This window comes from Arctopsyche grandis, chromosome 10 (assembly GCF_051622035.1).
Source record: "Arctopsyche grandis isolate Sample6627 chromosome 10, ASM5162203v2, whole genome shotgun sequence".
Lineage (NCBI taxonomy): Eukaryota > Metazoa > Arthropoda > Insecta > Trichoptera > Hydropsychidae > Arctopsyche > Arctopsyche grandis.
In genome coordinates, this window is record NC_135364.1 from 2,055,174 (window position 1) to 2,072,646 (window position 17,473).

Sequence of the window (17,473 nt, forward strand, 5' to 3'; positions counted from 1 at the left end):
GCAGGATAGTAGGGTAGTAGGCGACGAGCGGTCGTCGCGCACGCGGGATGTTCGCACGTCAGTTGGCTCGCGGCTGTCGAGGGCTGCTGCTGCTGCTGCCTGCATCGTCTGCCGTCCGCTTTCCTCGGCGAAGTGTCTCCACACCCGTCGCCAGGATGTTTCAGGCTCAGGAAGTCGGAATTCCCAACTCCTCCAACTACCGCCTCTTCTTCAGTCAGTATTCTTCAGTCACCTGTACCTTTACCCCTTACCCCTTACTTAATCAATCCTACCAAATGTAAGAGCCCTTCTCAATATGGACTTTTTCTGCACTCAAATGTCATTTTTTACAATTCAAATCCATCTATGCATAACGATGAATCGTGCTTTACTTTTCAAACATGAAGCTGAATCGATTGAATGTAGTTCGATTTGTGTCACGATGTGTCGATAAAATTAAAGAATTGTGCAAATTGCAAATTGCGCCAAATGTACGTACATATGTCACTCGCTTCTAGGTTACTTCTTGGACACGTGGCTCACTTTCGACCATTTCTAATTTCAAATGTCAGCATTCAATCGAGAGACGTTTTGCATATTATTTTAAGACGCGTGCGGAACTGTGGAACGAGTTCCACGTCGCCGATTTGCTCGTCCGATTATAATATGACGATTGTATAAATTTGCACGATTGCATTCAACTATGTATGTTCATGTGGTGTTTTTTGTTATTGAAAAATGATCCTTTTTGTAAGGGCAATACTAAATGCTGAAACGATCACTTTTCAGGTTCTTCATTTTTGTACTGAAATTTGTAACATTAATTCAGCTCTGAACATGTCAGTCAACTATTACTCAATAATCGTTAAAATTTACCGCCAAATCTGTATTAAAATCGGTATAACATTAACAAAATATATGTATTGTGCAAATTTAAGAATTCATTATATGAAGCCTTCGATACGAATGTATTGTGTAACAATAATATCACCGAGAAAGTATTATTACAGTTACATAAATATATGAATCTACCTTCGAATGTTGCCTTTTATAGTCCTGATTGCAAAACATTTACAGAAGCACTCAAAACCCACTTGTCAAATTATACATTAATTATTCTCATTGACTTGCATAGATTCAACTAAAAAGATAGAGCCTTGCATAATCAAATTTTAATCTGAATCCAATTTTTTTTAAACAAATTCATAATTTTATTGGTAATCGTGACTGAAGACTTTTTCTGTCTGATAAGCCGTTTCCATTTATTTCTGGATTCAACCACACGAAGAACTGCCTTCACTGTTCGTATTTGTTCAATCCAGCGTATCAGGAAAATGCCTTTTTCTCTTCTTCTCCTCACACCATAGACCACAACCAACTTTTGCAGAATCTCCTCTGCACGATACGACCCTGCACCCCAAGAAAATAATATCATCACACAACTGCACTGCTAAAAATGACCTCCAGACAATAACCTTTAGACACACAACCCTGCACCTGCAGGAAAACATGAATTGCACAACTGTACAGAAAATCATCTCCAGATAAATACCGCCAAATATAAATCAGTGATCCGAAACGCGCGAACGTACAAGAATAATATCGGTCAGCTGCACAACAAACGACCCCTTGACACTAACCCCATCAGACAATGACATCAGCACACAGTTGCATATCGAACTAAAGTACATATATGTATATACCAACGTACCAGCCCCAAACGCCACAGTGAGCCTTTGGAGTTCAGCCAGCCCACTCCTCCAAAGTCGAGCAACTACCTTATTCGATCAACTACATATGTATTTGTATTCTGAACTAAGAAACTTCTTCCACACCTCCTGTCCTAATCACGGATTCAATAAATCGGCATCATCCTTCCTTCACTTTCTCATATTTCATCTCGAAATTGATGATTATTATAAATATGCTACCTATATACTGTTTAAAATGCATTAGGTAGTATATATCGCAAATTGGGTAGTACATATCGGATGTGTTGATGATTATACTAGTTTTTCCATATATTTTTATGTTTTAAATTTTATTTCATAGAACATGAACACTCGCCTTTACACATCGCTCTAAAGCGACGAGTGCTTTTATACAGATAAAAAACAGTAAATCAATACAGTCAATATACATAGGCATTTTATACAAAACGACTTCATTTTATACATAAGCATTTTATACAAAGCGAATTCAATATTCATAAGCATTTTATACAGAGTGAATCCACAGTGACATCTATTGAGAAATATTTTCAGCATTTTATAATCAAATTGTCGAACTTCAAGACGCTGAATAACTTAAGATAAGCAAGAGAGATAGGAAAGGAGAGGAGAATTTTACAGGAACCGTATCAAAGAAAATCAGAAAAATTGGCAAATTCTGATAACAAATGATCAACCTGGTCTCAAACCAAGGTCTGGGCAGCAGCAGGACTCTATTGGGACTTGAACCCATGACCACTAATCTCGAAAGCATAATATGCTAACTACTAGTCCACGCTGCTGGTTTGACTATTGTATTTTATAGTAATAATTGTATTGTAATATTAAAATTACTACTTATGTATATAAATCTGATCATAGGTGTCGCTTTGGGCCAACCTGTCATGGCGCCTATGGTATAAATGTATTTATGTATCTCAAAAGCGTCAATTCTTCCTCAATGTCCACGTCTCCACTTCATATATACAGATGGAAGATATAAGTCTCCGAAGGAGACGGATTTTGATGGATGTTTTCTTCAATCGGTGATGTTTTCTTTTAAAAGAAGATTGAAAAACGCTAGACTTAATAAAATATGACCGAATACAAATAACGATACTAGAACAAACACGTCTGGCATTAAATCATTTTATTATACAGCGATTCAATACACTATCTAATTAGTTTGCAAGATAAGAATATGTCTTGGGTATAATATAATATATGGTGCAAAACAAACCGTATAATACTTACACATACCGGTAACACAAACGTTATCTTTATCCAGACAATATTATTTTTAATTCAATGCATTTGTTGTTTATATTATATAAACCTATAAGACAAAAAAGTTCATTGCACAATTTTCTGATCACGTTTGTGACCGAGTTGTTGTGCAAGCTTGAAAGCTTTGCCGTACGAATTCATACTTTCACCGTGATATAATATATAAGTCTACCGTAATATATGTATGTGTATTTCGAATAGCGTGGCGTGTGTATTAGAATTGACTTTTGTGTAATTAACCCTTTGTATTTCTTTTCCCACCGCCAGAGGATGCCAACGGCCCAATTTCTCCTCTTCACGACATTCCATTGTTCGCCGAGGGATCGAACAATGTCTACAACATGGTCGTCGAAATTCCCAGATGGACTAACGCTAAAATGGAGGCGAGTTTGTGCACATTGAATTATCGATTCTGTTACATATTATGTGTATAAATAGAATGTATTTGCATACCTGGCGTGTTAGATCAGGTGCCGTACTTGTTTGCCGAGTAATCGTGAAGAACTCTTTCGTTGTAATCTACTGTTAAACAAACTCAAATTCGATCTCTTTGTTCTTTGTGTATTCATTTTTTAACCTACATATTCTTATAATACTACAAGCAGGCCCGGCCTGAAGGTATATGCCGCCCCTAGGCAGATTGGTTTCAGCCCTCCCCCCCCCCTTAAATTTTTAAACAATAAATTTTATGTTGAAGTAAAATATATTAAGATAAAAACAAAAAATTTAATTGAAAATTTTCATTCAAATTAGGCAGTTTTATGAATAAAATGAAATAAATCAAAAAATGAATAAAATAAAATAAAATACGGATAACTATGAATAAATTTGGTAATGAAGACGTTAATTTATATTCAACAATGAATTGAAGAATTTTATAGAGTGACATTTTTTCTTTCTAATATGATGGGTTAAGATATTTAATTTCGTGAAGCAAATCCATTCCTGATATATATGTATACATATATACATACATACATATGTTTCAGCAGTATATTATATAAAATAAAATTCCAAATTAAAGTTTGTTGTTTTACAAGTTTTATTCGTGAATCGTTGATATTTGACCGTCAACTTCCTGCGTTCCGCGTAAATTATATTTTACAATCAGTATTGTTACTTCGAGTAGAAAAATTAAGTTGAATATAAAATGTTTTATACAGGGGCGTCATTTGGAGGTGGGGTGGGCGGCTGCCCCCCCCCCCTAGATTTGAACGGGACTATCCACGTTGTTTAATGTATTATTATGAATAAAATGGTATTGTAAGTAAAATGATAGTAAAATAATAACATTATAGTTTTAAACTTTTATTTAATGCTAATTTTATGTTTTTTAGTTTAAAAAAAACGTTCAATGTATTTTCAGGAGATAATTTTGTACTTTATAAATATGCGTTTATACCCAAATCTCTCTTAATAGATTTTTTTAAATTATTTTAATATTAATTTCATTGATAAAAATATATAAATAAAAAAAATGATTGAAAGAAATAATTAAAATTCATATACACTCATTTTTTTAAATATAATTCACCCGCTCCCCCCCTCAGAAAGTCATTCTTTACTGGTCAAAAATTTTGCCCCCCCCCTGGGAAAAGCTGAAATGACGGCATGTTTTATAAGTTTAAAGATTAATTATTTTTTTAATTTAATAATCAAAAAAAAAGAAAAATGGGGGCGCCTCACAGCGCACCTTGTCTATGGCGCCCCTAGGCACGTGCCTAGTCTGCTGCACCTTTGAGCCGGCCCTGACTACACGTATTCCTTTAATTTCACATTCTCTTATTGAATATTATTCTTAAATACAACTATTTCAATATCAATTGCCATTTTATTAAAATTTTCAGATCTGAAATTGCCTTGTACTTTCTAATGCTAAAGAATGTCACGTCTTTTATGTTCCTTGATAATTAATCAATTCTACGTTCCGCTTGAATAATTTTATCTCATTATACTTTTGAAAGTGGTAAACCTTTCGTAACAATATTATAATACCAGGAAGTGTTTATATATATGATATGTATATATAATGTATGTAATGTATGTGTATATGTATATGTATATGTGTATGTATGTATATGTATGTATATATGTGTGGGTATATATATATATATATATATATATATATGTATATGTATATATATATGTATATATATATATATATATATATATATATATATATATGTATATGTATATGTATATATGTATGTATATGTATATATGTATATATATGTGTGTATGTATATGTATATATGTATATGTATGTGTGTATGTATATATATATATGTAGGTGTGTATGTATGTATATGTATATATGTGTATTTTTCTATTTATGAATGTATGTATCTGTATTTGTGTATACGTGTAAGAATTTGTGTATATATGGATGGTATACATATATGTTTATATAATTGTCTTTGGCCAGGAAGGTGCATTGGGTTTACCTGTTAGGCCTTCTTGGTGTAAATTAAATGAAAAAAAAAAAAATAAAATAAAAAATAAAATAACGGCACTCAACGGTGTATTGCCTTTTCAATTGTGCCGCGGTGACGTATCGATTTTATCTCGCTTCAAAGTCGTTTGTCCTTGACTTTACGTGATTACCGTTTATCAGAACCAGTCGCCATTCGATTGAACGTTTCATTCAGTACGGTAGTATGTTTGTTTTTTTAATCAAATAGATGATTAATGTTCGATTTGTATCTTTCAGATATGTCTAAAGGAGACCCTGAACCCTATCAAACAAGATATAAAAAATGGCAAGCTAAGATACGTAGCTAATTGCTTCCCTCATCACGGCTACATTTGGAATTATGGGGCTTTGCCGCAGACTTGGGAAAATCCCTCGCACATCGATGCCAACACTCAGTGCAAAGGAGACAATGATCCTATTGATGTATTGGAAATTGGGTATGCATTTTACATGCACTGGTTTATATTCGTCGCAATATGGTTGTATTAATTAGTTTGGAATTTCAGATATAGAATTGCAAAGCGTGGTGAAGTTTTACAAGTTAAAATCCTCGGCACGTTGGCTCTCATCGATGAAGGTAAAGTTTGTCTCAATACATCTTGGTTTAATCTTTTGATCGTTGAGACATTTTCAAGATCCCGTCCGAGATTGCCAGACAGATCGTCGATTTAATCTATGCAAAAAATCTTCACCCATTAAATATATTGTTTAGCTTCAGCAGCAGTTATTTGATTTTTAAAAGATTTTTATTGTTAAACAAAGCAAATATCTGTTAACAAATTATTTCTCAGTTGAATTTTCATATTTGAACTTTGAATTTTGCTTTCTGGGCAACCAAAAAAATTGCCGGAGTGGAGTTTTATCAATCTTTACTTAGTTCACCTGCTGAATTCGAATATGACAATGATTTTTGTTAGTGGTGCTCTCATTTATGTTCAAATAATGTGCAATTTTTTCACTTTTGCAATCGTTAACTCAAAATCTAGTATTATTGTACCAAAATGAGTATTGAAATCAATAGTCGGATGTTTTTTCTATTGATTGTGATATTTTATTGCTTTAAAATACTCATAATTAATCATCTATAGAATTTTTAAACCCAAAAAAAATTGTTTTCCATGCTATTATGCGTTTATTTGGACAGTTTTTTATGTCGCACGACTATAAAGATTGGTTTTATGTCTCATTTTTTTTTATCTAAATGTACTTACTCTAGCGGAAATGATTTTATAGATATAAAACTGGCACAATAAATGCATAATAGCTTGGGGAAAAATATTTTTGATTTTTAAAATTCGCTAGATAATGAATTAAAAGTATTTTACAGTAATACAAAATCATAATCAATAGAAAAAAACATCTGACTATTGATTCAAATACGTATTTTGAGCAAAACAATACTAGATTTTGAGTTAATGACCGTAAAATCTGAAAAACCGTAAAACTTGCGCATTTTTATAATGTCATATCTCATAAACGAGAGCAAACCAACAAAAATCATTATCATATTTGAATTCAATAGGTCAAACTTATTAAAAATTGCTTATTCTCCGCTCTGGTAACAAAAAAAGGTGATTTTTTGTTCCTCAAAGTAATTAACTAGGTTTTTATGATTATTGTCAGGCTTTTCAAAATGACGTTAGATGTTTTTTTGTTATTATTGCACTCCATATATATAGCAAACAACGATATATATCATCATTCGGCAGTCAAAGGATTGTTAATTAATCTTCGGATATACATACATAGATAGAGGTGTATCGGTACCGATTTAATAACATAAGTGTGTTTTAATAAATCAGTTGAAATGGATTTTCGATTTATGTTTTTTTTTATTTATAATGTGCGTTTTGCATTGCAGGCGAAACCGATTGGAAGATTATCACAATCGACAACAACGATCCACTCGCTAGTCAACTGAACGATATCAACGATGTAGAAAAACATTTCCCGGGGTTGTTAAAAGCATCAGTCGAATGGTTTAAAATTTATAAGATTCCCGACGGAAAGCCGGAGAATCAGTTTGCATTTAACGGTGAAGCTAAAAATGCAGCTTTCGCTACTAATATAGTCAAAGAGGTATTTTCATATTGAAGATGTTCAATATTTCTTGTGATTTTCATCCGTCTAAGTTTGATCTTGTGTTTTTAGGTTCACGAACAGTGGAAGTCACTAATCAAAAAGGAAGTAGAAGTCGATAATATTAGCTGGTGAATAGTTTTTCAACTTATCTTAGCATTGGAATATAAAAAATTGGCTAGTTTTATTTTTGATTGTTTTTTTTTAGTTCAACCGTAAACGTTGCTGATAGTCCGTTCAAGATATCAGCTGAAGAAGCATCTAAAGCTCTCGCATCTTCTTCTCCCCTTGGGGCAGCTGTACCTTTAGAACCAATTGGTAATTAGTATACATATATATCGATCTAATTGCACTCGTTTATACATCACTCTGTATATTTTACTACGCTGTTTTACAATACATTTATTTTGCAGTAGATCAACAATTGCTTTCTGCACGAAAACTACAATGCAAATTATAGTTTTATTTTATAAATTATCACTCATCTGCCTCATATTTACATAAATCTCAGTTGTTTTATTTTATTTATTGTAATTATTTAAAATTTTAATACCACCGACATAGATTTGAATGTTGTTATTTATTTTTTATACAAAATAGCATGAATTTATATGCATATGTAAGTTAAGTACTAACTACTCATCTGAAGTATTATTAACATTATTTATCTACATAATTCAATAAATTTTAAATTGAATCTCTAGTCATATAGTATTATCAGTTGGAATTATCAGAATCATTATCATATCTTAATCTATCGAATCGGCACTATACAAAGCTGCACTTATTATATTGCATTATATTTATTGGAATTAAAAGCATCGAGGCAAGATTATATCAATTTATATATTTTACCTAGATAAACTGCTGTTTTGAACAAAAGAGATGTTATCTATGACCGATTGATTTATTTTGTGAATAATTTGTATCAAAACAGTCAATGAAAAAGATTTAACTTTGGTAACATCAATTTTGATCAAGATTTCATATTTTTTTATTATATTTGAATTCTCAAAGTATGTAAAAGTAGATACTATCTTGTCACGGAAGCTTCAATTGTAGTATTGTTTAGCATTTTATATTATGTGATATATATATATTTTTTGTTTCAGTTGATAAATGGCATTATGTGGCACTCAAGTAATGTGTAAGAACTTCGTTATTCCGCTAGGTCACATAGAAGTTTTTTCTTTTTATTAGAAAGGAGCTTAATATATTGTCGTTTTGCTTTTTATACTATCATTTCTTCACTCACACCTGTGGTTGTTATTTATTGTATTATATACATATATATAAATGAAAAAATAAATTTTTTGTACATACATTTGCATTTTTAATACGTTTTGATTGTGAAATTTTAACCCTCGGTAAACAATACCTGGTACAGAAGCGCGAATATACAGAAAATAGCAATTAACCTACATTGCCAGTGGAGGTGAAGCGCAGAAATGTTCCTGGCGAAGATACGAAAAGTTCAAAACGACCTCAAACGGTTTCAGGTGGGATTATTTCGGAGCCCTCCGGTTCTGTTACTACGCTTATAAGGGTTACGCGGAGGCGTATTGGGGTAGTTAAATTACAAGGTAACCCTCTCTTGTTAATTTATTGGCCGTATACTCGGTGCGCGCAAAGCTTTATAGTCTTCCGAGGTTTCTAGATATTTTCATGCGGAACTTCCGATTAGTTTTAATTAAAAAATCACTCGGTTCGTTGTTGCCCGCTCTGTCAATTTAGTCTGACCCAATTTGAAGATTACATCAATTGATGTTGAACTCTCCGATTAGCGTTCATCATCTGACTGATGAGGTTGGCATATATGTATTTTGTCTAGCTCTTTGGATTTGATATTGATTTTCTAAATGTAATATATTTCTTCTTAGATTTAACAACCTATGGTTTACCATAACATTAAATTCTTCTACGACTATTAAACGATTTGTTTGAAAAATAATGTTTAGTAAATAATAGTGCATATATGTACATAAATGACAAACAATTGTACAATTGTTATGGTTTGTAAATAGAACTCAAGGCTTTTGAGTTTCAGCAGCAGCAGAAATCAACAGTGAATATGGGAATAGACTGATGATTTATTGCTATTAATTATTATTTTGAAAAAAACACCAATATTTTTTTTTACTACCGCCATCTATGTATAAAATTAATGACTACCAACTGTCACCGAGATTAAAAATCTTCTTATACGATATTTTATCTCTATCGTAATGGCGGAGGCTCCATTTACTTATATCGATGACCAAAATGAGCAATTTTTTCCTGAATTGTAATCGTAAGTGAAACGTTAAGGAGGTATGTAATAAAGATAGTAATAACTGCCACTTTTTGACAAAACAGTGCTACCGTAACGGTCAATGAAAAAGTGTCCACCTTAAAAATGCGTATTTTTTAAATTTATTTGCTCTAAATAATTTCTATCCCACAATTTTGAATGACAAGTGTTACATAAATATATTTTCGCTGATTTGATATCATTTGAGCCTTAATTCGTCACCTAGACGTTCCCCAGTTCTTCGACTCGCACAACGCATTTAATCTGACCCGAATAAATTTAATTTACTCTCATCCGAGAAGATCATATTCTGCCAATCACTTAGTGTCCAATTTTCATATCTTTTGGTCCATTCCAGACGCTGCTGGCGCATTTTTTTGGTGAGTTGTTGTTGTTGGTCTTCTTGAAAAAAAAAACCCCATTCACGAGGGCGAAGTCACGTTGTTTCTAGACTTATTTCAGAACCACTAGCCGCTATAAACTCCGATCTGATATCCACGGTAGTTTTGAAGCGTTATGAAGGCAGGAACACTTCAAAAGTTGATCTTCCGCAATTGTGGTCTTTTTCGGTCTTCCTGGACGTTTTTTTCGTTCTGGAGGTGTAGGATTTGATTTCATCTTGATATATATGAGCACTGATGTCTTGTTGCATCCAAACTGACTAGCTATATGTAGATCGGGAGTTTTTTGCGCCGCGATCAGTTTAGGATAATTTAGCATAATTTTTATAAACATCACGGGGACGATGAGAATGAGCCGAAAGTCACGGCTAAGCTGACTTAAATAAAAGCAAAGGATCATATTCATAAAATAAAAGGGCTTTGCATAAATCCCCAGACCCCCAAAAAAAGTATACCTGCATTTACCAAAATTTGAAAGTGGACACTTTTTCATTGACCGTTACTGTAGATATATTTTTCTTTTTAAAACAGATTTATTTTATTATTAGATGAGTCATGGTAAAGAATAAAAATTATGAGAGGAAGGTTAATTGACTTTTCAGAGCGATATATATTTATTGGTAAATAAACGTATTATATTGATTCATCGTTCGATCCTGAAGAAGAAGATAATGCTCGTAATTTATAGTCGAAAGCTGCATTTACCTTTATTTATAGCTAACTCAATTACTTTTTAACATTATACACAAATTTAAACCCGAGAAAAACTGGGTAGAAGTGATTGATTTCAATGCTACGTAATTGCTCACACTACCCCCCTGAGAAATATCTCGTTTCCAATGTCTGGTCCTTATATCTGACACTCTTCGTTCTTTTTCTTCTTTCTGGGCTCTAGAATTCTTTGCAGGTCTTGCTCAAAAATCATCATCCACCGATCACGGCCCTGTGCTATATTCTTGTATTTTTTATTTCCAATTCTTCTAAAACATCGTTGAGGCAACCGTTCCATCTATTTTGAATGGTTTCAATTTTTTTAACAGTTGGGAGGCCCTGAATGCGTTGTTTTATAAGTTCGATCCACGTTTCTCATGGTGTCCAAGTGTTCTTCTGGGTATCTTCCGCTTGAAAGCTTTTGGCTGGGTTCCTGGGTTTTGGGTCAAGCTCAGAGACGACCCAAATGACGCTCTTCCATTTAAGATCCAGAATTGATATCCATAGTTTTGTAAATGTGTTAAAGAAACTTTTTGTTTTGTAACGAGTTCTTCATTTTTTAATAACATAGCTGTATAGGGATCTCAATATCTTCTTCTGCTGCTACTATCCTTCTGAACAAAGTATTAATCTATTTTATCTCGCATAACTTTGACTCCCAGATACATGAAGCAATCAATCAGATCATTGTCCCTTCTTACTGTGCATTCTGTCTTGGCAAAGGCAAAGGGAAACTGCCGGAAAACTCCACTTACTAGACACTTCACTACGTGACAGACAGTAGAATGTTTGTCACGGTAAAAAGAAAGTAGCCCCCACTCGGTATCGAGCATCCGCTAAAATATACATTTTCCTTGAAAGGGGTGTACTTGTGAAATTGTATATAATGCATTGTGGGGATGATGTGGCGCTTTTGATATCCGACACAAAGGGGTAGGAAGACCCGGGTTAAGCAAATTCAGACGTATGCTAATGGCGAATTAACAGCCGGCCCCCGGCTTTCAACCATCACACACCCATCATCGTGGATGTTGTGGAAAGTCCCAGACCATAACGTAACCATAAAGCCGGCTCTCCAACATTTTTGTGTACTCTCGTGACAATTTGGCAGCGGTCCAGTTTCACCCCCTCAGACATCCACCCCTACATTTATTCAACTCATAGATTTTTCCTCGGGTCTTCCGCTGACAGCATTGCGCTTCGGTTGCGATTAAATTTTCTTAGCCTTTACGTATTCTGAAATATTATTTATGAATGCCTTAGAAATGTTCAAATATATGCGTACAAATATGTACATATTATAGTTATATCGTGTCCTTAGAGTGCAATGGTGACATATCCACTAGACCAATTAACCAGGTTTACGTTTTAAAGATTACAATAAATCAGGGACAGTAGCGGATCGCCAGATGCTACATATATCTCTATCGCACAGGCAAATACTAGCATGTTTTTTAAAAGTACGCACTGATGTGAAATAGCAATTAAAATAAACGAACTCCTACAAAATTTGTGTTAAAAAATTTCGAAAAATATGAAAGTCAATTGATAAATTCATGTGAACGGTAAAGATGAGGGTAGTATGTCTTCCTTGTAGGGAGGGCGATGGTTACTGACGATCGTAATGTTTTTATATTCTGCAAATGCTAACAGGAGGGGAATTTTCAGAGGTTGTTGAGTTCAGAGAGTGACGACTTTAACAAAGGTCGAATTCCTTCTCGAAACTAAACTAAATTTAATGGAAAAAACGGGAAAATTTTTACGATCGTGTGTGTTAAGTTTAAAAGAATGATTAAATCAATAATTTGGAACAATTTCATTGGAATATATTCACCAAAGCAATAAAAATGTGTATAATTATTTATTGCTTCCAGAGTTAATAAGCATTGCAATCCTGTGAGAATTTTGTGGAAAACGTTCATGGTGCTAGTGCGCGTATGTTAAAATGACGAAATGATACATTCAGTTTCGTCAGAATGAAACATGTCATTCAAAATGCTCTCAGACATTCTAGAAAGTCCTGTGGCGGCTCGCTATACGACATGGTCGAGTTTGGTTACCTTCCTGCGAGTGGGGACCAACTCGGCTGGGTTCGGAGAGCGACTACTCACTCTGCCTTCAGCTGTCATAAATAAAACACGTGCATTAACATGCCAGTCGTCTCATTCGTTCATCCCCCATAGTCCTATTACCATTATTATGTAGGTTCTGAAAATATCCTAGAATCATCTAAAAAGCTAATAAACTATCAAGAGATGTTTTATAACCAAGAAAAAGAAAATTCTCGGTGAACAATCTTTTGGAGAATATTCTCGACTTACAACACTACTTACGCAGCATATCTTTCAAGCCAACCATAGTGAAAATAATCACACAATAAAAGTGAAACTTGTTTGAGAAAAAGAGTAGCTACTGCTTGTTCCATATGAATCATTTATTACAGGGATGCTTTGTATTTGCGGCTGGTTTTTATATATTAGTGCTGGCTATAGGCGTAACACATTCCTTACTTTGTATTTTATTATTTGATATTTTAAGTGATGCTGGTCAGACCTTGGATATGAGACTCCAGGTCGATCGTTTCCTATAATATTTTGCCAAAATATCTGATTTTCATTGAAGTGGTTCTAACAAATTAGCAACCTTTACCTATTTTCTCGCAAAATTCGAGTTTTTCAGCATCACGAATTTCGCCGATTTGTATAAATGCTGAAAATTCGTCCATAGATGTCTCTGTGAATCGATATTTGTATTTGACTTCTATAATAGTTACAAATTACAATACTTCTGTACAATTTTTGACCATAGATGTCGTGATTAATGTAAATATGATTAATAATTCTTTATCTGTATACCAAACTTATTGCTTGGGAGCAATCTATTAAGACGAGTGTGCAGGAATGATTGAATAAAATAAAATAAATACCGGTGACAGAATTGAATCCGTGATCCCACTATTGAATTTTCACTTAATTTTAATTTAATTTCATTACTCGAATAGTACCTTAAAGAGTTTGAAAAAGTAAAATTAAGTTGAGTTAATGAAGAAAGAGCAATGTGTTGAATTAGGTGGATAGATTGTAAGAAAGAAAAGTGGGATTGTTTCCATCCAGCTACAAATGATGATGTTAAAAGATAACAAAGAAAAACATGTTTACTATTAATAACTATAATACATACAATACAATACCTTTCATTGTTCTGAGATGCCCTCGTTGTAGTCAGATAATAAACCGATATTTTTTTGAGTTGTTTGTATGTTCATAAGGGTCAAAGTGTTTTCGCAAATCCCCAAATATATGTATGTAGTTTGCTCTTTTTATAAGCGTGTCGCCAAAAATATAGGCCGTAAATAGCATATTATGAGAGGATGAAAAACAATTTTCCGAATAATAGAGCCATTTATGGCTTCACCGTTTTTTTCAACGAATATTTATCATTGACTTTGACCTTAGAATAATGCTGCCTACGTGTTAAATTTACATATTGACAATTATAAACGCTTATATTATATTATATCGAATAAAAAAATCTGTATATAAAAATATATTCATAGATGATTAACATTTTATACAGTCTTCGATTTATTACGCAACTCATTATACATTACAAATGTATTTTAGATTTAATTTCATTGAAATATTTAGTCTAAATGGATGGTCTTAGATCATACATATGTATATGTATGTCACAGTGAAATTATATTTCAATTGAAAATATATTTTCACTGACGTTTCAGTGAAATCATAACCAGTTACATTTTCAGGGCTGGTTTTATTAATTTAAGATTAGATTGTTAGGGTTGGTATTATTTAAGGGTTAGGACAGGTTAGGTTAAGTAAAGGTTGGCCCTATTCATTTAAGATTGGCTTATTAGGGTTAAATTTATAGAGTTAAACGTTGTGAATTTATACTTTGACACATTTGCACTGCTTAAGTTGGTGAAAATATATTTTGACTAGTGAAAATATATTTTTACTTGAAATATGCTTTCACTGTAACATGTACATATGTTTGAGATTGTAGAACCCTGTTCGAAGGACCATGTTTGAAATTGTATGAGGATTATGTTCGGGATCCAGAATGTTCAAATGAAATTCGTCTCTCTCTCTTTGTCTTACATTTATTAAGTTGCGTGCCGATGACTGCCGTGTGGGTATGAGTGGGTCTCGAGTGACTGGTTTCACGTGTCTATACTTCCGAACTGCTCAGTGATTTGAACAGTTCGTCTAAGAGAAGTTTTTCGGTTGACCACTTCAACGTGTCTCTTACGCATCTCAACGTGTCTATCTGACTGTGCGTGAGCATTGCAACTTATAGAGCATTACAGTGAATGGAGGGGGAAATCGGTCGTAACAGCTATGAACGCAAGTCTGGCCAATGTATATTATCGCTATTCTGTGTGTCTGTATGTCTCTCTGTCTGTGTGTCTGTGTAAGATAACGCTCGCCGTATTATAATAGTCGTTTCGATTCGACATATATGTATACATATGTACGTCACAGCTAAAACAATGTCAACAAAACGTACGAAAATAATAACAAAAGAAAAAAACTTCTGTGTTACATATACTGTTTGCTACCAATGTTTTCTCTAGACTTATAGACGGCGCCAAGTCCCTGAGTATTTACCGCCATCTATTGAAAATTTATTAATTAATTTATGTTTTCTATTGGTGTTTTATATTGTTTATATGTATGTGTTTTATATTGTATTAAGCAATTAAATATAAATATATTTAAAAGGTATTTGAAAAAAATTCGTCCGCGCGGATCGAACACAGGACCGACACATTTCTTTTAATTTTTTATTTATTTAATAACTTAATCGGCCAACACCCATGCGATGATATTTCATCGGGTACAACACTAGTTATATATATTTAAGTACATTAAATTATATTAGAATAATAATATAATATAAAATATATTATATATGTATGTACATCTACAAAGCGTACATTTATGTAATATATTTTGGTACATTTAAAGGATTTCATGTTGTTTACTTCAGTAGATGCGTAATATATGTATCGGATAAGTACTTATTGTTGTTTACAAACATATATACATATTTATGTAACATACACATTATGCTAAAATGTTAAGCTCTCCGCTTGACCTTTAATAGGACCGTTTTGTAAATCAATATTTAGAGTAATAATGTTTTAGTTAAAATAATTTCATAGGTTTATGTTTCAATGTAGTATCCGGGATTATTTAATTGTATTCGCAGTTAAATTTGCTGTCGGAATAACTCGTTTAAGTTGTAGTCGGTTTATTGTTTTGAACCGAAAACTCTTTGCAGAATTGTTACCAGAATGAAAAGCCCGTATTTGATTTTAAAATATTTGCGTATTCCTAGTAGTGAACGAAATCATTATTTAAATTTTATTTGAAGTGCTCGTTAGTAATATGATCCCCAAGTCGAGTTTAGCGAAATAGTTTAATGTCGGATAAAAGATTAATGTCTCGATATGTTTTTCGTAGTTTTTGGTTACGACTAGGGCTATAGAGTAAAATCGAGTCACTTTTATTTCGATTTAGCATTAATGTACATACATATGTGCATATTAAATCACTAATTCATGTATATGGTGAGTGATTTTACATACTCGATGTATGCAGATCTGAGATGTTATGTTTTTATTTTCATTGCTCATATTATTAGATATGATAATAACCAGTTTTATGGCCTAGAATCCTAATAAAATTGGTGGAAAATGGATTTGAATGAAGTTAAAGTTAAAAGTGGCTGTAAATTAAGAGCTACTTATTCTTTTTAATAACACTGAGCAACAAAAAATCACGATTTTGAGTTAGCAAAGTGGAGACTAACCAAGTTTGACCCACTGAATTCGAATATGATAATGACTTTTGTTGGTTAGTGATCATTTACGAGATATGAGCGTTTAAAAAAATGCGCGATTTTTACAGTTTTTTTGGCTTTTGCGGTCTTTAACTCAAAATCTAGTATTGTTGTACTTAAAGTGACTATTGGAATCAATAATCAGATGTTTTTTCTATCGATTGTGATATTTCATTGCTTTAAAATACTTAATAAATTGTCTTTTCTTTAACTTTTCCTGTGGAAAGACAGCGAGCTTTATTGTACAGAAGCCTAAGCCTACATCCTCGATATCCATTTCGTACAAGAGTACTTTAAATTGGTGACGATATAGTGGTTTGGCCAATATGTTTTTAGTTCTCGATTGCGAAGTTCATTATTGTAACTATTTTTTCTGAAAATGCTTGATTAAGGTGACCTTTTTTTTACAAATTCAAAACCAGGACTGTTTTACAAACAAAATATTTCTTGAAATGTATTTCAATTTCAATTATTAAACCACTGGATAATCATGTACGCAGAATTATAAAATAATAAATTCATTTTCTCGCAAGCTTATACCTGATTAGCAAACATTTTAAAGTTCTAAAATTTAGTTGGGTCTTATTACTGAACCACATACTGCTCATCAAAGAAAAATCAAGCATCGACAGGTGCAGATTTTTTTTGGTAAACAGAGACAATATTAAACTAATTT

General features: G+C 32.9%; 1 protein-coding gene across 1 annotated transcript; it reads left to right on the forward strand.

Annotated features, from left to right (window-relative positions):
• Nurf-38 (Inorganic pyrophosphatase Nurf-38) lies at positions 1-8,851 on the forward strand. Its single transcript, XM_077439141.1, has 8 exons — positions 1-213; positions 3,243-3,358; positions 5,686-5,885; positions 5,955-6,025; positions 7,310-7,527; positions 7,600-7,658; positions 7,736-7,845; positions 8,640-8,851. Exons 1-8 carry the CDS (start codon positions 48-50, stop codon positions 8,669-8,671), a joined length of 972 nt encoding a protein of 323 aa, XP_077295267.1. The 5' UTR covers positions 1-47; the 3' UTR covers positions 8,672-8,851.
• The last annotated feature ends 8,622 nt before the right edge of the window (positions 8,852-17,473 follow it).